At 40.4% G+C, this 22,092-nt stretch overlaps 1 protein-coding gene and 1 long non-coding RNA gene across 3 annotated transcripts; one reads left to right on the top strand and one right to left on the bottom strand.

Moving 5' to 3' along the window:
* Positions 1 to 3,637: 3,637 nt before the first annotated feature.
* LOC306749925 lies at positions 3,638 to 5,449 on the bottom strand. The gene is made up of 4 exons (XR_013771188.1): positions 5,384 to 5,449; positions 4,554 to 4,588; positions 3,966 to 4,012; positions 3,638 to 3,757 (listed from the first exon to the last, which is right to left on the bottom strand). It is a non-coding gene; the product is annotated as an uncharacterized lncRNA (long non-coding RNA).
* Positions 5,450 to 8,457: 3,008 nt separating this feature from the next.
* LOC306749473 (protein kinase C and casein kinase substrate in neurons protein 3) lies at positions 8,458 to 21,415 on the top strand. 2 transcript variants are annotated; one of them, XM_079232774.1, is made up of 10 exons: positions 8,458 to 8,985; positions 11,126 to 11,193; positions 15,164 to 15,320; positions 15,513 to 15,748; positions 16,601 to 16,756; positions 17,423 to 17,598; positions 18,346 to 18,466; positions 18,593 to 18,663; positions 18,755 to 18,834; positions 19,269 to 21,415. In XM_079232774.1, exons 2-10 carry the CDS (start codon positions 11,134 to 11,136, stop codon positions 19,376 to 19,378), a joined length of 1,167 nt encoding a protein of 388 aa, XP_079088900.1. In that variant the 5' UTR covers positions 8,458 to 8,985; positions 11,126 to 11,133; the 3' UTR covers positions 19,379 to 21,415. The 2 variants fall into 2 exon arrangements, with proteins under 2 accessions (XP_079088900.1, XP_079088901.1); XM_079232775.1 differs by lacking the exon at positions 8,458 to 8,985 and adding an exon at positions 9,348 to 9,458.
* Positions 21,416 to 22,092: the final 677 nt, after the last annotated feature.

The following is a 22,092-nucleotide window of genomic DNA, read 5'->3' as shown; positions in this document are numbered from 1 at the left end:
ATATGTGTATATATAGGTATTTTTGAACTGAAAGAAGCATATTATTTTGTGCACAGTACCCTTAACATTGCCTATAAGTGACAAGAAGCATTGCAACTTGAATATGAAGCACATTTCAGAAACACTCTCCTTGCTGTTTTGCTTTTTGTCAGACTGTGAAGCGATTATCAAAATGACATGTTGGCATTTATGGCCTCAAAATATGATTTCCTCACTCTTTTTAAAAGTTATTTGTCACTGAATAACATGCAGAGACTGAAAGTGTTGCAGCTGTTTCTCTGGGGAGGCCCCACCCCCTTTTAGTTGATCACACACACACACACGTCATAATGTCTCAATGTGCCATATTGCGATGAAGTCCCTTTACTTTCCCATAAGCTTCCGCTGCTCATTCATATCTCATCATAAACTCAGTCCTGCTATTCTCACTGTTGCTGGGATCAAACATAAGGGCTCTCTCGTGACCTCTCTACCTTGAACAACACTCCACCTCTCCTGCGTTTCACATCGGGGTCATCGGTGGGGAGTTTACTCCCGGCCCTGCTATGCTCAGTCTGTTTTTGCAACAAAAAAAAAGATAAATGAGTTTTCATATTTCATGTGCACCAACACACAGGCATGTGAATGTGATTCAGAGAGATTTTCCTACACAACTGCTTTGTGCCCGATGGTCAAGGAGAGTATTTAAATGAAAAGGACATAACAATAAGGACGATGAAAACAATGGTCATCTAATTATGGTTTAAGATGTAAAAAAAAAAAAAGTCTCAAAAGTTCTAAAGAATCTCTGTCTTCCAAATAATGTTTAACATGAAAAGGTACAATGTATTTATTTAACGGTTCTGCTTTCTATACAGTTCGACTTGTTCTCTACATCTTGACCTGACAGCATTTAGAGCTCCAGTCTGTTTTCCGCTCATCATTTTCATCTCCTTGTTTGTGCAAAGCACCTTCTGCAGCTCATTGTTTATTACCACGTATTATGCAACGGCCCTATTTCTATTAGCAACTGTGGCTTTTTACGTTTCCCTTTAAAGGTTTTGAAATAATTTTCGACCAAAGGTTATGTTTCTGAAAGGGTGAACCAGCAGAATGTGACTTCCGGTCCAAACTCATTGCACAGCCTCATTCTGCTGGTTTCTCTCAGGTCTCCAAAACGTTGCTAATGTAAATAAGGCAAAAATAATAACTTAAGATAAGACTTTCTGAATAAAATTGGACTGATACAATTACGTTCTGATGAAGTGACGGCTGAGCTTTAGTAATGTCTTTGCACTTATTTAAGTTATTATGGAGATACGGTGGCTCATTGTTGCTGTCAGGAGAAACAGATCTGAGGGAATCGGTCAGACTCTCTAGAAAGCATTTCTTTTCCTTTAAGAGATCTTTTAAAAAATGAGAATATGAACTGATGAAAGGTAACTTACAGAATATACAGCTCTGAAAGAAATTAAGAGACCACTTCAAAATGATCAGTTTCTCTGGTTTTACTATTATTTATATGCGTTTGAGTAAAATTACATTTTGTGTTTTATTCTACAAACTACTGACAACATTTCTCCCAAATTTCAAATATTGTCAGTAGAGCATTTATTTACAGAAAATGACAACTGATCAAAAAGGATGCAGTGATTTCAGATCTCGAATAATGTAAAGAAAACAAGTTCATATTCATTTTTAAACAACACAATAATGTTTTAACTTTGGAAGAATTCAGAAATCAATATTTGGTGATTTACGATCACAGCTTTCAATGCGCCGTTTCCTGCTCTCCACCAGTCTTTCACTTTGCTGTTGAGGGACTCAGCTCGGCTCCGTTTGATGGCGTGTGACCGTCCATCTTCCTCTTGACCACATTCCAGATGTTTTCAATGGGATGCAGGTCTGGAGATTGGGCCACGACAGAGTCCTGATCTGGTGGTCCTTCATCCACACCTTCACTGACCCGGCTGTGGCATGGAAAAAACACTCCTCAGAGTCGGGGAACATTGTCAGAGCAGAAGGAAGCACGTTTTCTTCCAGGACAACGTTTGTCCTTCACAAAGACACATCTGCTTTGCTCCAGCCTCGCTGAAGCACCCCCAGATCACCATCGATCCTCCACCAAATGTCACAGGAGGCTTGTAGGCCTCTCCCGGTGTCCGTCTCCCCATTAGATGACCAGGTGCTCCTTATGGTCTTCTGCAAACCTCAGCCTGGCTCTTCTTTGCTTCTCGTTGATGAACTTTTATTTCTAACTCTTTTGCCACTTTTTTATTCCAATTACTTTTGAGGTACCACTAACTGTTGCTGCCATCCAGCTGGTCCTATATCAAGAGGATAGTGACGACCACAGCACTGGTTTTTATACTTTTATTCATTAAATAAGAAGTGGTTGCGGTGATCACCTGACCAGTACCTCATCAGGTGCGCCTGTATTGAAATTTAACCGACACTGGAATGCCATACACGTAGAAATGCTGATTTAAGAACAATTTGAAGTGGTCTCTAATTTTTTTCAGAACATACACACATACATTCATATAGACATATATGAATTTCAAATGTTTTAAGAGATAATACATTGTTAGAATTATAATAAAGATACAGAAACCAAGTTCTAGTTTTTGTTGTTGCTATTTCTTGAATGAAATGTTTCTTTTCCACCTGGAGACTGATATTCGGCCTGTGGAGCGAGACAGAGGTTTCTAATCTACTCACTCACTTCATAGGGCTACATTTGTCAACAGCCCAGCAAATAGTTCTCAGGTTACGTGAATTTGGGGATGGCACACTATTGTAAGAGTATATATAAAGAGAGTTTATTTTTTCTTCTGTGCAAATGTGAAATAATTGCATATCAGTCAACAGGCTCCTTTTACAATATGTTATCAAAAGGAGCCAAACTATGCAAGAAACTTGCACTTGATAATAGAAGCTTTTAAATAAAATGTATTTTTTGATTTGCATCATGCACTCACTTGAAAGTGGGAGATCTTGCTGCAGTGATCTTTAATCAGTATATTGTCTGATAAATACAGATTAACTTCTAGGTTTGAATGAAAGTTTAGTCGGCTCCACTCAGTTGAGTTTCTAACAGATCATTTGAGCCACTAAAGTACTGTTACATTATTTATAAAAAGTTCTAGTCTCAGCCAGAGTATCTCGTAACAATGTGCACAATATAAAACACTCCTTATATTAAAACCCCCTAAGTATCTAATTGTATACCACCACCATCACTCCATTTGTACTGTATAATGCAAGTATTTAAGTGATTTGTGAAATATTTCTAAGTACCCTGTCGGACATATATTAAAGTTTATTGCAGTTAGCCATTAAGTATTGTATTAATACCCTGTATATCCTAAACCAGTGGTCCTAAACAATCAAATCTGGTGAGTTACCAGCTTTGCCGATGTTAGTAAAACTAAAAACATTTAAGTTAAACTTTAATGAGTTCACATGTGGGTTATGTCATTTAAATTACAAACTATAATCAGTACATTTAAGTACGAGGTTCTCACCGTTTAAAGTCAGTCTACAGGAAAATTAATGCATAAATGCTGCAGTTGAAGTAGTCAGTGACCCCAACACAGAAACATCAGTTGAATGAGCAGTGCCATACTCTGAAGTATTTGTAGAAAAATGAAAAATCTAATGTGATAAAGTTTTGTTTTATTAATCAGAGCAAATACAGGACAATATTAAGCTTTGGAAAAAGAAAAGTCACATTGCACGGTTCTACGGCTGATGGCGTCTGGAGGAAGATCAGCATCTGAAACAGCAAGGAAAAGAAGTCAGAACAATCGTATTTCTACACAGGTAAAACATTTTTTGCAATCGTCTCTTCAGAGCCTGCCGTGTCACGGGCAGATCTGCACTTTTATCATCACTAATTATCGGAGCCCAGTGCTATACATCACAAGAGATCTGCATTCACACAGTCTGCTATTAAAGCCAAGAGATGGAGCATCATGACATACCTGATTTAAGTCCAGTCTGCGAGGAGTGGCATCACTTCCTGAAATACCTGAAGAAAAGACAAGAGCAACAGTTAGTGTGTTGTTATCGCTAACACTTTTGACCAGCTTTGGTTTATTTTCTCCTCAGGAACTCTGGCTTGTCAGGGCCAGAGATGCACGTTCTCTTCAAACGGACTCAGAGCCCAGTGCAAGTCATCAGGGGAGAGAGACAGCTAAACCCACCCTCCACTTTGAGTTCAAAACAGGAAGGAACGTGCGTCACAAAAAAACATTTGGATGATGTATGTATAATTAAATTATAAGTTAACGATACTGAACAGCTCACGTTAACGCATCTACTCCTCAACAAAAAACCCAGACCACCCTGAAGAAGGGCTCTTTAAGTCTGCTCAACAGATGTACTGGTACTACACGTATTCGAGTAAATCATGTACTTGTTGCTCTCTATTGGTCACAGTTCGTAACTGCACCACTGTCAATAATTTAGAGGAGTTAACTAAATGTGTCTTCCTTTACATTGGTAGTGCTGTTGGTTGCCATCAAAGCATTTATAATAATAATAATAGAGTACACAAACATAATACACACCTTTGGACCCAATGAGTGGTACCACTTGTTAAGACCTGAAAAGGGACAAAAGCAAGTGTTACTGAATTATTATCACTATGACCTCTGGCCAACAATAATGTATTAATTCATTTTCTCCTCAGAAACGTTGGCTTGTCAGGGCCAAAGATGCACGTTCTCCTCAAATAGACTCAGAGCCCAGTGCACGTCATCAGGGGAGAGAGACAGCTAAACCCACAACATGTTGCCGTTTTAATATTAACGACATATCTTGTAACGTTTAGATACACAGAGCCGCTATCATGTTGTGATAACAGATTACTGTGATAGTTAGCTACCATGTTAGCTACCTGGGAGTTTAGCCTCACCACGTGGCGGTGACACAGGGTTTAAGCTGCGCCTGTCGGGCTAATTCAGCTGTTATATACACCGGAGAAACCGGCTGTAACAGTCGACAAAACGGACCATTTACATCAGTTGACAATACGCTGTCATTGTGGTGTTTTAGCACCAGACAACACGTGGCCTATAAGTGGCTCATGTGCTTCAGGTCGGAGCCACGTGTGGTCGTGTAAAATTCATTCAATGCATCAACCAAGGTAGATTTGTATGTGTTATTTCATTAACTTCTGATATCCCTCAACGTGTTACTGCAAACATCTTTCGTTATAGTTAATCAAACCGAATGAACGTTTAAGTAACAGCAATGATCTATGGTATGAGGCTAAAACAGTTCGCAGCAGTGAATGTTAACGTGATCCATCTAACGTCGGTTGTAGAACTGCAATATTAATCTATTATATGCGATGATTAAACAAACTAAATCTCATAATAGTAAAATATCTTCTTACCAGTAGCACGAGAGGTGCTCCAGTCGAGGCGGACAAAAAAATGACCGAAGCCTCTTTCGCTACTTCGGTTTTAAGAAGATCGGTTAGCCGGCAGCTCTAAAGAGCATTACCGCCCCTAGTGGACCGGAGTGGGCCGTTGGAAAAAATGACCAACAAACAAGTCAAAAATTATCTCTGCTTTATTAACCTCTAATTATCTTATTAAGGGGCTATTAAAAATATACACTTGACTGTCGATTTTCAAATAACTCAAGAAATGCTTTGAGATGCCCTCCAACCGCCACACATCTTCAAAGTAACCGGAAATACAGTATAATGTGTTATTGCGTTTGACTAATGGGTTTGACTTTATTTCTCTGTAACTAACGAGATACATATGAGATGACCTCTACGGGTTTAAGAGACCTTACAGTTGTGTCAAACACAACTATGGACAGTGTATAAGAAGACAGAAAACTAATTAGTACTACTTCCAAATAATATTTTCAAAATAAAATAAATTACAATGGAAGTAGTTACGCCCAGTGGCCACCAGAGGGCAGTGGCGCTCATGGGTTTTATATACATTGGTGTTGAACTTGTCAGAACTGAATTGAGATACACATAAAAGATAAACTGGTTTAAAAAACAGCATGTTTATCTCTGCATTGTAATGTAACTTTAAAGGAAAGATGAGCTGTGCATATAATTACCTGCAAACAGTAAAAGCTTTACAGAACAAGCAACCAGCCTCTGACCCTCTCTGTATATAGAATCATGAGTATTTCCGCCCCCTTGTGGCAATAGTGAGGAACGGCACCTGCACTCTACTAGTAAAGTCAAACGCAACACAGTAGTGCTTCCGAATGAGACTTTCAAAATAAAACGACTCCAATAGGTATAGCTACGCATTGTGGCCACCAGAGGGCAGACATACTCGTCAATTCTAAATACGTGAACATTGACATTGTCAAAACTAAACTCAGGTAAAAGAAAAGAGAAACGTATCAGGATTAATTAACAAGATGTACAACATTTATCTGCATTACATAGTAACACAATCATTACATTACAAGTAGCCAGTCGCTGAGCAAGACAACCTGCATGTATTTAGTATTTCTGTCCTCTCAGAAACGGCAACGGCATTCTTCCAATAAAGTCAAACATTATCCAAACTAAAACAATGTTAAATAAATTAGAAACACAACAAACCTTACAGCATATTTCTTCACTAGTGAGTACATTTAAATGACAGTTGTGTTGTGCACTTAATTACCTTCTAGCAGTACACACTAATACAAGTAGCTAGCCTCAGACCCAGACAACCTGTGTATTTAGAATTAGAATTACGAGTATTTCTGCATATATTGTATAACTAGCCTACTCCTGTGCCCCCAACCATCTCCGACGAGACTGAGTGCAGTTAGTCACTGTGGCCACTGGAAGGCACAAACACTCATCATACTAGTTCACATTAAAGATTAAGTAGAAATAAAAGAAACAAATTATCAGGTTTATTACAAATTACTTTTGGTGATATTTTAAAACCACGCATAATTCTATTCCATCTAGTGGTCCCACCACGCAACTACGGATATTTATCAAAATAAAGTTGCAGTTATTCATTGTGACCAGAAGGGGTATGACACTTCCGTTGAAAACTTCACAATAAAAACTTGCAGACAGTTATAGTTACACAAAGGTGTAGATGTAAATAAAGACTATTACAGCAGGATACACGATAAAAGGCGTGACTGAACTGAATATAAGACCTTACAAATCAGATATGCTGAGGCGAGATGTATCAATGCCTCAATAAACAGAGCCAAATATAATTAAAGTATGCTGGTGGCTTAAAAAAGGGGGTGTATAATCTGCCAAAATATTTGAAATGAGATCGACGAAATTAGTTTGAAAGAGACCCGTTCATGTGATCGGACTTTAAACGAGCAAAATACCGAGGGTCCCAACAGTGAGCTGCACGCCCTGTATCTATATACAGATCTGACTCACCGGTTAACGTCCCGCATTGAATCACTCTTCAGAGATGTAGTGCAACAGTTTAGCCAGCAGACATCCATTTTGAATGTTTGAAAAACTTATTATGAAGCCTGGTTTGATTCATATGTTTTACAGATTTACACTTATGTCACATCAACGTAAACAAGATTAGCGCACTTGCCAAAACATTTGTAAACAACACTATTTTTAAGTGTACTTGTTGCACTTAATTTCATACAATATGAATAATGGACGGCTTTAAAGTAAATAATGATTTTGGTGGAAGAGTAACAAAGTACTTTTGTACTTTTACGACCATCATCATCAACATTTAAGGATTGCATCAATACATTTAAACAAAGTAAACATGTGTCTACTTCAGTAACACATTGTTTGTAGCTGACCTGAAGTAGAAGGCCGCTCTGTAATCACCATAATATTAATTTGATCTTTTCCTAAAGCCTTTACATGTCAATCTATACTGTATAAACATTACTGACCATCAACTTTATTCCGCTTGCTGCCTCTTATGGTTATTATCATTTTAATCACAAGATCTACAGTGTTGTCATGATACTATCCTTCCAGATGTGATTATAGGATTACTAACACGGGATTACGGTTTTAAGAGCAGGTTGTAGTTGGGCGTAAACAGTTGCCGAGTTATTTACATGACAAGTTCTGACACGACAAAGTTTCACAAGTTCAGCAGCAAGAAGCAAGAGCAGCACATGTGAGTGTGAACAATTCTTCTTCAGGGGTCTCTGACTTCAAAGGATCTCTGCATTTATTACATACACACACACAAAAACACACACACACATGCACACACACACACACACCGGATGCATCCTCCAGCTGTGGAGGCAAGCTTACTGAACTATCCCGAGGGAGTGTTGAAGGGAGGAAGAGGGGGTCTAGAGACAAGCACATGGAGTTGTCCTTATCTGGTCATGCTTCGTGCTTCTTTTGTAAAATAGTAAAACATAGTTTATAGCCCAGTTGACACACACACACACAAACGCACACAAACGCACACGCACACATACTTTAGCTGGTGACTCAGCTATTGTGACTCACCTAGACACACACACACACACACACACACACACACACACACACATACACGCACACACACACACACACACACACACACACACACACACTGCCTCATTAAGACTTCTCTGACGGAGGTGAAGCGACTGAATGAAAGAGAAAAAACGAGACGATCTTCAACAAATGGTGGAGTGCAAAGAACAAGAGTTTCCTGCAGCTGTTTTGGAGAAAGAGAGAGAGAGAGAGAGAGAGAGAGAGAGAGAGAGAGAGAGAGAGAGAGGGAGGGAGGGGGGTGTGAGGGAGGAAAAGGAGGGAAGAAAAAAAAAAGAAGCCAACTCATCTGACACAAACAGTGGGCCAAAGAAAAGGGAAGAGCAGGAGCAGCACTCCAGGACGAGTGGAAAATCAAAGTTGGAGAAGAAGAGGAGAAGCGTGAGGAAGACAAGACGGAGAGAGAGAAGGAGCCTCAGAGTCTGCACAGAGATTGAGCTGGAAAAAAGTTTGAAGCTGCCCAACAAAAGAAGAAAAGGAGGTTTGAAGCAGAGAGGGCCCCAACAGTTACAGAGGTAAGAAACTGTGAGCCTCCCATGGCTGTAGCTGCTGTCAGAGAGATCTAAGGGAGGGACTGAGCTCCTATTTCTGCTCTGTGCGTTCATTTGTTACTATATATTTCCTCTATGCAATGTGTGTGTGTGTGTGTGTGTGTGTGTGTGTGTGTGTGTGTGTGTGTGTGTGTGTGTGTGTGTGGTGAGTTATGTGTGACAGATGAAACGAGGACAGGGGGAGGAGTGCAGGAAACAGGGGTGAAAGAGTTGGTTGGTTGGAAACTCCAGATGGGATCTTATAACACGGAATACCTTCAGTCTCAGTCCGTTGTTACGCAGATTTAACATGAAAAGTTAGAGTTCTAGATACTGGGAGGACTGGGTTGAGACAGGACTATTGAAAACTGGGGGAACAAATTTCCTGTCGGACCTGCCAAGAGATTATAAAAAGTCTGGAGGACCCCATGGTGGAACTAGATCTGTGCTGGTAGGTGGTAAGTTATCCAGTAAACTCTGTGTGGACCTCATAGGGCAGTGAAGTAGTATTAAAATGAACCAGTCCGGCTTTTCTAGATTTTTTCATATATACATATATATTTACATATAATTATTTAAAAGACATATGTTATTTACATTTTCAGGATAGAGAGGCCCATCCCAGCCTTTCAGAGGATGTGTAAATGATTATGAAGTCTATGACATGATCCTAATGTTTAGAAAAGTATACAATCATATTTGAGAGGCATGTCAGTAGATTACAGTTGTAGTGTAAGTGACTTGCTTGTGTACTTAGAGGATGAATATACAGTTGGGATTAAATTCCCACAGGCATTTTGCTGGTTTCATGAGATTGGAGACGACTTAGTATAAAACTTGCAGGAATGCAGAAACTTATTTGACATTAGGGACAGCAGAGCTCCCCACCCCCACCTTCCTCTGGAAACTCAGACACAGTCCCCCGAGGACAGCAAGGCAGCCGGGGGACAGGAAGTCCAGGTCAAGGGTTAAAAGGGAGGCGATCCCTTATTTCTCTGACCTCCTGCAGAACACAGGGTTGTGTAATCTACGAGACCTCAGCGTTCAGAGGATCACGACAGTAAGCCGGGGAAGATCCAGGCAGGGAGAGAGAGGCCTGGCATTATGCTGGAGCATGTGATGCCCCGTGAACAGCAGGATGTGGAGGGAAATCATCGAATCTAATTGTGAGCCTTTGGAGAGAGAGATGGCTGCAGGGAGGAAAAACAGGCCAGACATGAAGGCTGTGTCTGGGTGGAGTTCAGCTCCGGGTGCAGCGAGGGTTAGAAACACCAGAAGGCAAAAACTGCTGTGTGCTGCTTAGATATTTAACTGGAAAAGTATCTATTTTTTTTTTTCGAGTGCAACGTCATTCAAAGATCTCAAGTACTTCATGTAGATCACTTCATTTTGAGGCAGACATAACTTTTTACTTGTTTCCTTTCTAGATGAGCGGAATGACCGGACGCCTATTTATTTTAGGATAGCTCTTGTTTGAAAGCTGGATTGCTGGGAGAAGATACTCCATGCTCTGATGTTGTTACGACATGCCTAAATGTACTGTACACACCATCCTCCAACAGCAGCTACAACTCTTCAATGGGTCTGAGCCTCCATTAAATGGCCGGTCATTTATCTGAGGGCATATCGAGTGCTCTCCTATCATAGAGCCTCAAAGAGACGTACGGCACATTAAGACAGGGATTCCCAACCAGGGACTTGCACCCCAGGAGTTACTTCTGCAGTTGTACCCCCATAAATACAATTAATGTTGTATTAATAATGAAATGCACACTTTAAAAGTAATTCATATCAATGCATTTGATGGTATCTGTCGGTTGAGAGGTCGTGGTTTCCTAATGGATTAGTGGTGACTGAATTATGGAACTGTAAAAAATGTGGGTTAGGACATAACCATGTGAGAATACAAGAGCATATAATAATAATAATAATTATAATAATAAGAGTCACATACTTTACATTCACTTTCTTGAATAACCTCTGGTGAACTGAAATATAGCTTCATGTTTGAGATTGCCACTCAAGAAAGGCTCATATTATAATATGTATTACAAACATATCACAGACAGATTAAAAAGAAGAAGATACATACTCTGAACTAATCACATGCTCTTCTCTCTCTCAGAGAACAGGATGTCGACTCTGCCATCAGACAGCAGCGTTGGAGATGCCAACAGTCGCAGCTTTTGGATGGTAAGAGTGTGTATTTTGTGTGTGTGTGTGTGTGTGTGTCTTTCGGGACAAAAAGAAAAAGACGGATCCAAGTTAGATTTCCCCCTGGAGCCTCGGTGACCTTCCTTTTCAAACCAGACGAAACAGTTAGTGATTCAGTCTTCGTATCAGTGTGAACAAGGCTGTGCTTTGATTTTTAGACGTGAATAGTGTACCATTGTGCACTCTGGATTGATGTGGATTGACTGCGCTCTAAGGGGGTTTTGTGATAGTGCTCAGCTCATCAGGTGTTTGTTTGTCTGTGTTTGATCGACAAAGTAGTCCATAAAGCGCTAGGCTCGTTCCTCTGTGGATCCAGGACACATCCAGGGTTTTTCCATTTTCACTGCCCTCTGTGACATCATTGTTCTGCTGCATGCTGTGTTTATGTGTGGGTTCTTCTGCTCGGTGTCTTCAGCTCCTATGCAGAGATCTTTTACCTTTCTTTCCTGATGTTGTCCAAAGTGACTTCCTGAAGTCTAATGAGTTTAAGGTGTGCTGGTAGGTGGCCTTTGATACCTTCAGATAGAGCCAGCTGTTCCAGCTGTTTTGAGTCTTTGCTAAGCTAACCGCCGGCAGCTTCACATTTACGGCACAGACCCGAGAGTAGCGTTGATCTTCTCGTCGATCTCTTGCAGGAAAGTGAATAAGCTTATTACCCAAACTGTCGAACTTGTCCTTTAAAAAGAAAGTCTCAATCAAGTTGCTTAGTAAGTGACACAAGTGGTGAACTTTACTTACAGAACATAATGGGTGCAGTGTCTTATTGACAGGATATTGTTCATATAAGATGTGTTGGCTTTCATTCCCAGTGCTCACCTCAACATAATAAAAAAACAAATGGAAATAAATTAGCTTCAAAGAAATGAGTGACTTAGTAAATAGAAAGTTCTTCATGTTTGACAAAGAAACAATACATTGCAGTGTTATCCTGAGTGAAGCTTTAGATCTATCTTCAGCACACTGGACCATTTCATTGAGAATTATTCACACGATAACACATGATGAATTACACTCACAATAAACTTGTTGATTCCTGTATTTCATCATCATCTTGCTTAAGTTTGCTTTACTCCAATTCAGCACCAGTAATACACATCAAACTATTTTACCGTTCTGCATATGAACTGATCTGCACTCTGTTTACAGCTCGGCTTTTGCCGCCATGTTTTTAAAGCTGTAAACACTTCCAACATTCAAAGTGCCCGACTATCTAATTTGCGTGTTCGACCGCTTTAATACCGGCTTTGTTTCTCTCGTATGGCCTCGATGTGCAGCTCCACCTTTATCTCTTCCATCCTATAATTTTGCCAGCTGCCTGTTGTGTTGGATGTTTGCACGCCAGTTCTGGTCTGCTCGAAGGTCTGTCTGTCATTAAACTGCAGACCGAAGCTCTTTTGTTTTGGATTTGCAAAGTCACCGCCACTTTAAGAAATTAGCAATTATCGTGCATTCTGTAGAAGTGTACGATACTAATAGATAGCAGCAGCTGTGCTGCATCAGTCTCAGCCCCGGGCCCATGTTATACTGTCCTCCTCACTCATAAAGACGTTCTATGATGCGTCTCTCTTCACACATCCTTTTGCTGTTTTCAAGTACAAAAGAAATGACGCTGGTGTTTTTTAATATCTGCAGCAGACTCTAAATGTTTGACCGGACTGATGAGCCTTGTTATTCTTTTAGGACAAACATTTCTGTCTAAGCTGGCACTATTTCTATAATATTGCTACAGTTACTGCTAGTACTGTGACCATTAGCAGCTCGGTAACTGCTAGCATTACTTCTGCTATTAGTCCTTTATGGTTTTGATATGATTGGTTATAGACATGAAATGTGATTTCTTTCAATGGAGGCCTGTGGCCATTTTCTCCGATTCTGCGTTTTATGGCTCCGACAGATTCTCTAGTAGCGGATTTGCATCGGCCTCAGAGATTGGTTAACTGGGTCTCTGCAGCGTTGCCGTTGGCCTCAAACTGGATTCCTCAGCTGTTTCTATTTAATTTTCAGACGAGTGAGGAGAGTCAGCGCAAACCACAACGGCAGAAAGAAAGAAAGAAGAAAGAGAAGAGAGAGAGAAACAGAAACAGCAGGCCTCTAATGGGAACTCTTCTGATTGATTCTGATTAGGGAAAAAACAACAACTCGTGTTTCATTCAAAGCATCAAGTCTCCAAGTCTTTGAAGGCTGTATGAAAATATATCACCTTCAGTTGTTGGGGGACGTTTTAATACATATGTATTCTGACTTCTAAATATGTTTAAACTATGTGTGACAACCAGATAACTGTTGAATCTAAAATATTAAAGCAAAAATATAGGCAAGAATAATTATTTATAAATATCACATACCCTAAACACAAATAGCTCAATAAATATTAACACTCTTTATATTCTACTGGAGATGTCCTGCATATTGATTCATCTTTTTTTGTTTGTTTTTGGTATCTATGAAAAGTATGCAGACAGTTTTAGCATCAATTATAAGACAGGAATACACCTGTTTGACAAGTAAAAAAGATCAACCGTGAGAAACTCCTGCTCACTTTGATCCGTCTTACTTATACGTGTTCTTTTTATGGTATTTGCAATAAGCGCATTGCCTCAGATGATTTAACACAACATGGCGGCATATATGGTGTCCAGAAACTTCAGCTGTCTAAATATGTCAGTGGCGAACAGATAGAGTCCGACAGAAAGTGAAGAAGAGAGGAGTGAGTGCTGAGGAGGAGCTCACGCCGGCTGCCAGGAAAATTGCAGAGAGATTTCCAAATACCACATCCACAAACAACACATTTGCTCCAGATATGTTATTACACTCAGGGCCTTTGCATCTACTGCCCTCTAGTCTTCCTTCTCCGTCTGTCTTTTTCATGGCCGGGCCTCGTCCTCGTGTCCGCTGACCGCGCCCTGTGCTGCTGCCGGCATTAGATGTTACCACAGGAAACCTAATGCCAGTAAAGAGCCACTTGTAGCACGTGGGGCTTGACCTCAGACGGCTGCATCTCCGTCACAGCTGTGTAAGGAGATGCGCATGCAAGCTGGATTTTGTTATGACTGACTGGCAAGATAATGTGATACGGACCAATATACGGACTGTTCAATGTCAAACCGGTGTAACTAATGACATAAATAATGGCTGCATACCATTTAGCTGTGCCGGTTCAAAGATGTGTGCACGCTGGTTAACTGGCACAGCAACTGGGCGAATGGAATGGAACAGAGCAATGATTAAAGGGATAGGTAGACGTTTCAGGAAATATGCTTATTCACTTTCTTGTTGAGTGTCTGATGAGACGCTCAATATAATTCTCACGTCTAAAAACTAAATAAGCAGCTGGATCCAGCAGCCTGTCAGCAGAGTGGTATCAATCTTCTCATTTAAACCTTGGCAAGAGTGTAAAAGTGCTTCTTCCGAAAATGTTGAACTCTTCCTTTTAACGTTATTAATCACAGAAGCACAGCAGCACAGTATTTCTTTGACAGGTGCTACATAAATAAGGTTGAATTACTGAAGGGAGCAGTAGTGCTGCTGTTAGCCTATTAGTGAAAGGACTACTGCAACTAATAATAGCACTGCGGGTTGTAATGCTTGGAGCAGTAGTAGAAGTTGTAGATGTAGTAATAGTTTTAATATATTAATACCACAATCATTAATAGAAGTAACAGCAGCAGTAATGGTATAATTATTGACACTATAAGTAGCAGTAGAAGTAATATTGGTTGTAAGTCTAAATCGGTTTATCGTCTACATAAACTAATGTCGCCACTCTGCCAGGATTCAAATGTGAGCAGATGACATTTTTAACGTGGCATTGACGGTAAAGCCAAAATGAAAACAAACCGAAAGGCTGTAGTGAATACTGATTATGCTATTGGGCATTAATATGAGGGATTAAAATGCTTGTTCATGTTGTGTGAACAGTAGATCTTCCTCTCTCTTTGTGTCCTGGCAGCCTGGGAACTACCATCCCACTGTGAAGCGAACAGAAGATGCCTTCCAGGCCTGCAATGACATCGTGGCGTGTTTCCAAGAGCGAGCTCGTGTGGAGCGGCAGTACGCCCAGCAGCTCAGTGAGTGGAGCAACAAGTGGAAGCCAGTAGTGGACACCAGTAAGTATACTGATGGTTTTGTCAACACATTTTACTACTACGACTGTGATCTTACTTTTTTTTAAGAGATGCTAATATATATTCCAATTAAAAATAGTCGCCGGTTATTGTAATTATTTCTAAAGCACAAAGAACATTTATTATTTAACATTTAACATTGTCCTTCTGTGTTTCTTTGTTCTCTTCCCTCAGGTCCGCTATACGGATCTATTCTGAAGGCGTGGCAGTGCTTCCTGTCCTCGGCTGACCGGCTGGCCTCCTTACACGCCTCCATCTGTCGCTCCCTGGTGGCAGAGGACGGAGACCGGGTCCGGACCTGGCAGAAGGACACCTTCCACAAGAAGTTGTTCGGAGGCTTCAAGGAGTCCCAGGACATCGAGACGGGCTTCACACGTGCTCAGAAGCCGTGGGCCAAACGACTTAAAAAGGTCTGCATTTTTTCAGATTCAAAAGCCAGGTTTGGTGTGACACTGATGATATAAAGCTTGAGTCTGATACTGATATAACATAGAGGAAGCCAGGCTGCACATCTTCTTTAAATATGTAAAGTGCCTGATAAACCCACAGGGAACCTAAATTCAAATGAAATTAAACAGCATTTTCTTTTCTAAAACACACTCTGTAAATAACTTGTGCTGTGATCTCTTTGAGAAACAATCCGTTTTTTTCATAGTGCTTTATGAAGAAAAAAAACTCCTCCCTACAAAGACAAAGTGAATTGCATTAATGTGTGTGCAAAGTTGCAGCAGCAAAACCTAATATCAAAGAGGAAAGTACAGATATGTATTATACAGTATGTTATGTAAACAGCAATATGTGGAAGAAAAACTATACGTAAAGCCCCTGAAAGCTTGATTTTAAATCCTTTTTCTTGATTACATTAAATATTCAATACTAAATAACAATACAATAACTGTAGTTACACAATCTGGGCTTTTCTGTGATTTGAGAGCAGCGATGGACCAGAGGACATGACATCCATCTAAAGCAGAATTACATATTTTCATCCCATTTCCATATACACAAACCTTTAGGGAATCAATACTTTGTAAAATGCAATATACAAATGGATACTCATTAAGTAAAAGGCCTCATGCACCACAATGCTATTCTGGGCACGAGCTCAGGTGCATCTTAGTTTTCAAAATGATCCTCACAGGTTGAATTGCTCTTGAACGGATGATTGTTGTTGTCCTGAAAAGTCCATGCAGACAGACACACATCCTGCATTTTCCTCATCCATTTACAAGATGGGACGTTGCGTTCTGGTTCCTCCACAGCTGGATAAAACCAGGAGGGCGTACCACAAAGTGAGCCGCAAGGAGCAGGCAGCCCGGGAGCGAGAGGTACACGCTAAGGGAAACCCGGACGTCGCCATCGACAAACAGAAGAAGATCCAAGAGGAGAGAGAGCTGGCTCAACAGGAGGCCGAGAAGGTCAGCAACATGTTTCATTGAGTTTGGAGGATTTTTACTGCGTCTGTCGACTGGTCTCCTTCAGTTCCAGATTATTGACTGATTTGTGTCAGTGATTACAAGCACTGTGGAGTCTTTGACCGCTAGTTGTGCTCTCAAGCAGCGTAGTCGTGAGTGGGTGCCCTGGGTGTTGTGTCTCGTGCACACACACACAAACTTGTGTCGATGCAGCACACTTTCACGCCGCCTGATTGAGGTTTCCAACCCAAAAAGCAGAACATTGTTTGCTGTGAGTCACTGGTTCCAATGCATTATTTACTCTGCCCAACTGCAGTAACGTCCATCAAAAGAAAATAAGGAAAAGAAAAAAACGTCCATTATTTAACGTATTCGTGATTTGTAGAAATGTACAAAGCCAAGACTTTTTCCTGGCGCCTGGGCTGGCTCACAGATCGGCAGTCGTTGGCGGTAAGAAACCTTGAAATGCCCCCAAAAAGTCAGGCAAGAACAAAAAGAGTTTTGTTCAAGACATTTTTTCACATTTTGTTGTCAATATAGTTTTAGTTTAACTTTTGCCGAGGGAATTAGGGTTGGGGTTAGGATAGGGTCGGGTAACATATACCTTTGTGTGAGTGTCTATGATGTAAATCCAGTGAGAAGTGTGTGAAAGTGTGTCTAAATGTTCAGGTTCGTGCCCGCTATGAAAAAGTCCTCGAGGAGGTGAACCGCTACGCTCCACGCTACATGGAAGAGATGGAGTCCATCTTTGACCAATCGCAGGACGAGGAGCGAAAGAGGATCGTCTTCCTCAAACAGGCCTTTCTCTCCATCCACAAGCACCTGGACATCACCAACAATGAGAGGTGAACAACTATGTTTTGCGTGTGTTTGTTGTGAGGTTGCTGTCTCTGCTGATTAGATGAAGATCAATGCAGTGGGGAAACAGGTGTGTCTTCAGAGCTAAGCATGTGAAAATCAATAATTTGACTTAATTCATCTCTAATCAAAAGCTGTTCAGCAACATATGGCACGACTCAGTGACTCACTTCTAATATATTAAAGGAATTAATAGCAATGAAAGCATTTTAATTACTTTATCAAATCTGCAAGGGCCACAGGGGGGTATAGATGATAGAAATGATTTACTCTATTAATCTGCTGAATGTTTGGGTAACACTTTACTTTAAATGCTCTGGATGACAGTGCAAGTATTATGTGCCAACTAGAGGTTTAAATGTACTTTAGTTAAAGTATAAGCATCAGAGGACCATCAGCACACTTACGTGTAACCATTTAAGTGTAACCATCAGTTACACTTAAATGAATACCACCAAGTCATCCATCCATAAAGTAGTCATCCTCCTATATTCCTTTATGTTATGATTATACAATGCTCAGTTTAAGATGCAGAAGTTTCATTTCCATTTATGTACAATTACAGCACCAGAGACAGTGGAAGTGTTTGCACAGTACATGCGATTGAAATGTCAGTTGAACCATTTGAACTATAGCAGCTCTGCGTTGTATTTATTGAATGGAGTTCTGCTTCACCTTAAATTTTTGTCAATCTCATTTTGTGTGCTTTCATTTACTCTCCACGACTTATTTAGTGTGAGGGCCGAGTACAATGAGCTCCACAACACGTTGATGGCCATCGATGAGCACGAGGACCTTCGCTGGTGGAAAAACACCAACGGGCCCGGCATGCCCACCGACTGGCCTCACTTCCAGGTATTTCAGCTTTTGTCCATTACATCTTATTACTGAAATGGTTCAATTTTAATTTAAATTCATATTATTCAGTTTTTGGGTCTGAAGTTAAATGTTGAGTTATTATTTTTTTCAAATGTTTTTTAGGAATGGATGCCCGAAAAGAAAAACAAAAAAGGGAAGAAAGAAGTCGAAAAGAAAGGAACAATAGAGAAGAGGTGAGTATTTATTATTTATTTAAGGGAATTGTTCTATGAAAGTTTTTGTTTTTACACGATCTGATTGTTTTTCTGTGCCTTTCTCTTCCAGTGTGATTATTGGAGGAGTGAAAGTACGAGCTATGTATGATTACGTTGGCCAGGAGACAGATGAGCTGTCATTTAAAGCAGGTAAACAAACACGAACAATCCTACACGACTTACCGAACTGCACTCCTTAAAACTAATATGCAGAAGCCTACATTATTGTCTAAGATTATTGTAAATTGTTGAGTAGTTGATCTGCAGAAAATTTGATCTGCAGAAAATGTGATAATCAAATATTTTGTCATTGGTCATTTAATAGTTTAAATATATATATACATATGAGATTTATATATATATATACATATCATTTTGTTTAACAATTCACGGGTCCCAACCTCTTACATGTGAATATTTGTTTCTATGATGGTATTTAAAATATCTTTGGGTTTGAACAAGGAATCTGAAGACGTCAACTTTAGCACTGGAAAACTGAAATGGTCCTTTTTTGAGACCAAACTATTAAGCGATAAAAAAGTTGTTAGTTGCAATCCTAATTTTGTATTTCTGTCTCCCTTCAGCTGAGGAGTTTTTGAAGATAGAGGAAGAGGACGATCAGGGCTGGTGTCGGGGGATGAAGGACGACGGGTGTGAGGGGCTTTACCCAGCCAACTACGTGGAGGTGGTGTAGTGAGGGCATCGAGACCACGTGCTGAGTTTCACTGTGGAAACCACAACCTGGTTTAACGTCAGAAACATAAAGTCAATGCTGGAAAGAGAAACACCAAGTAGCTGTGAGCCAAAGATCTGGTCTGTGATGAGAGTACGATCTCACTAAAAGATGATATTTTAGCATACAGAGATTTTTTTAAACTATCCAGGTTGCGTGATCTCTTGAAGGATTTTGAGAAATGTTTTAATATATACAGTATGCATAGACCACTTGTACTAAAGCCATATAATAAGCAATGCTTTAATGTAAAAAAAAAAAAATGCTCTTACGGTATATAACTAGTTACTTGGTGCTGAAATTGCTTTACTGGACTGCTATTTTCCTTGACCTGTTTTAATTTCTTTACACCTCAACACATTGCTATTAAAATGCTCACAAAGCCTCTCAACATATGAAGAAAGTAACTCAAATACTGTGACTCTGATTAATCTAAAGCACAAGTGGAGTTAGCTTTATAGAAGTAGATCACCACAGGGCCTGTGTTTCTCTTCGGTATGGGAACAGTTTGACATTTTCAGGAATATGGTTTGCTGTCAAATAAAAAAACAGGAGATGGGAAGATTGATTTTATTTTCATCTCTGTGTGTCAGGTATAGGGGTAACACACATTCCAGAAACTCCAGTGCTCTCTTATTTTGTGTCACAATCAATATAGCATCAACTTGTATTATGACACCTGTGTGAAAGGTTTGACACAGCAGACGAGCCTATAGAGCAATATCACCCAGCTATGTAGTTCCCCTATAAGCAACCTGCTTGTGCTCCCAACTCGTCAAACGCTTGACGTCTGATGAGAGGCCAACCGATCACTCCAATGTTATTAGATGCGCTGAGCAACTAGCAAAAGTGTAAAGCGTGAAAAAGTCCATAAGGGGCGGGAGGAGAGGTTTTTAGACCGTTTTTTGTTTCCCCTGTGAAACAATGTTGACTTATTTTACCTTAGTTTTGTAAGGTTGCTTACTTAATACTTAAAACATACTTGTTTTTATCCAAAGCATAATCTTTTCCTAACTCTAACCAAGTAGTTTTGTCATAAAAAACTAAGTAAACCTGAGATTGCTATTTGAAAAAGAGACCGTAAGCATGTAATGAGCGTATATTGACACGCTGTCCCTGACACATCCAAACCTTCTGTTCTGCCAGAGCGTCATAGTTTAAAACGTAGGGCCACTGACCAAGCGTCCGTATTTGCAGAGTTGGGCGTGAGAATGTGCTTTTGAAATGGCCTTTTGGGTTCAGTCTCACTGCTCTTATCAGTGTTGTTTTCAGCCCCAGCAGGCTTTTCCCCCGACAGCTTTGGAGTTGTGCATTCTTTGGGGTGGATAAGGCTCAGAAGGAAGAGTGGGTTGCCCATTACTTGCAGAGTGGGTGGTTCAATTCCACACTGAATCTCAAAATTGCTCCTGATAGTCAGACCACTGCCTTGCATGGCCTCTCCACCGCCATCACGCTGTGTGAATGAAAGGCAAACTGTCAAGTACCAATACAATACAGTAAATAAAAGCAATATGAGTGCGGCCCATTTATCATTTTTTTCAATATCAATGAGGCAAGGCGAGGAGCTTCTTTGTATTAAGCCAGGGCCCATTATCTACGAACATCTAATGGTCAAAATGATCTTAATTTTAGGATCATCTAAGCATTGAGAGGTCCAATCATGTCTCAGACATAAAGCTATCTCTGCACAGAAGGTTTAGAGATATTGCTCTTCTTCATCACCATCTCAGTTTGACGCCAAACATTAATATTTCATGTCAGACTGTTCCTTTAATATAAATTATTGGGGAACAAATAGGTTTCCTGTCTGTCTGTATTGATCTGTTGATACTATCGTACGTGTGACGCTTATCATGGAGGGCATCTTTACCAAAGTAAGGACGCTGCTGGGGCTGCCTTCCCCTTGTCCTCAGCCTTCTTCCGTATCTGTGTGTGTGTGCTGTGTGTCTTGTAAAGCTATGCATTTGCAATTGTCTTTTGGAAATAAAATTTGAAACTTGTAACAAACAAAGCCAGTATTATTCAATATAGGATGGAAATAATGGTGTGTGTGTGTGTGTGTGTGTGTGTGTGTGTGTGTGTGTGTGTGTGTGTGTGTGTGTGACAGATTGTTGTCGTATATGTGTGTGTTTGAGTTTGTGAATCAGTATGCAATCATCCTCTGGAGTCCTGAAGTCTGGCCTGTGGATGCTATTACAAGTACAGAGCTGTCACACACACACACACACACACACACACACACACACACACACACACACACACGCACACACACACACACACACACACACACACACACACACACACACACACACACACACACACGCACGTCATTCTTAAAAGCCTTGTGTCCGTGTCACAAGAACTGTGTCCAGGTCAAACGCTGCTCTTTATCTTGATGATGTCACCACAGAGTCAGATGCAGCCTGACATCAACACATGGCCATCAGCCAAGCAAACACACACACACACACACACACACACACACACACACACACACACACACACACACACACACACACACACACACACACACACAGTTTATGATTGAGCTAGCCGATAGCGAGAAGTGCAGTGATAAATTCTGGTATATTGTTGCACACACACACACACACACACACACACACACACACACACACACACACACACACACACACACACACACACACACACACACA

This window comes from Taurulus bubalis (genome assembly GCF_910589615.1).
Source record: "Taurulus bubalis genome assembly, chromosome: 17".
NCBI classification, from domain to species: domain Eukaryota; kingdom Metazoa; phylum Chordata; class Actinopteri; order Perciformes; family Cottidae; genus Taurulus; species Taurulus bubalis.
Note: the sequence above shows the minus strand (reverse complement) of the source record. Positions and strands in the feature narration are given on the sequence as shown.

Coding starts and splice junctions, on each gene's coding strand:
- LOC306749473 (XM_079232774.1), top strand. CDS start 11,134: ATGTCGACTCTGCCATCAGACAGCAGCGTTGGAGATGCCAACAGTCGC. Junction 11,194..15,163: donor ACAGTCGCAGCTTTTGGATG/GTAAGAGTGTGT, acceptor GTGTCCTGGCAG/CCTGGGAACTACCATCCCAC. Junction 17,599..18,345: donor GACATCACCAACAATGAGAG/GTGAACAACTAT, acceptor CGACTTATTTAG/TGTGAGGGCCGAGTACAATG.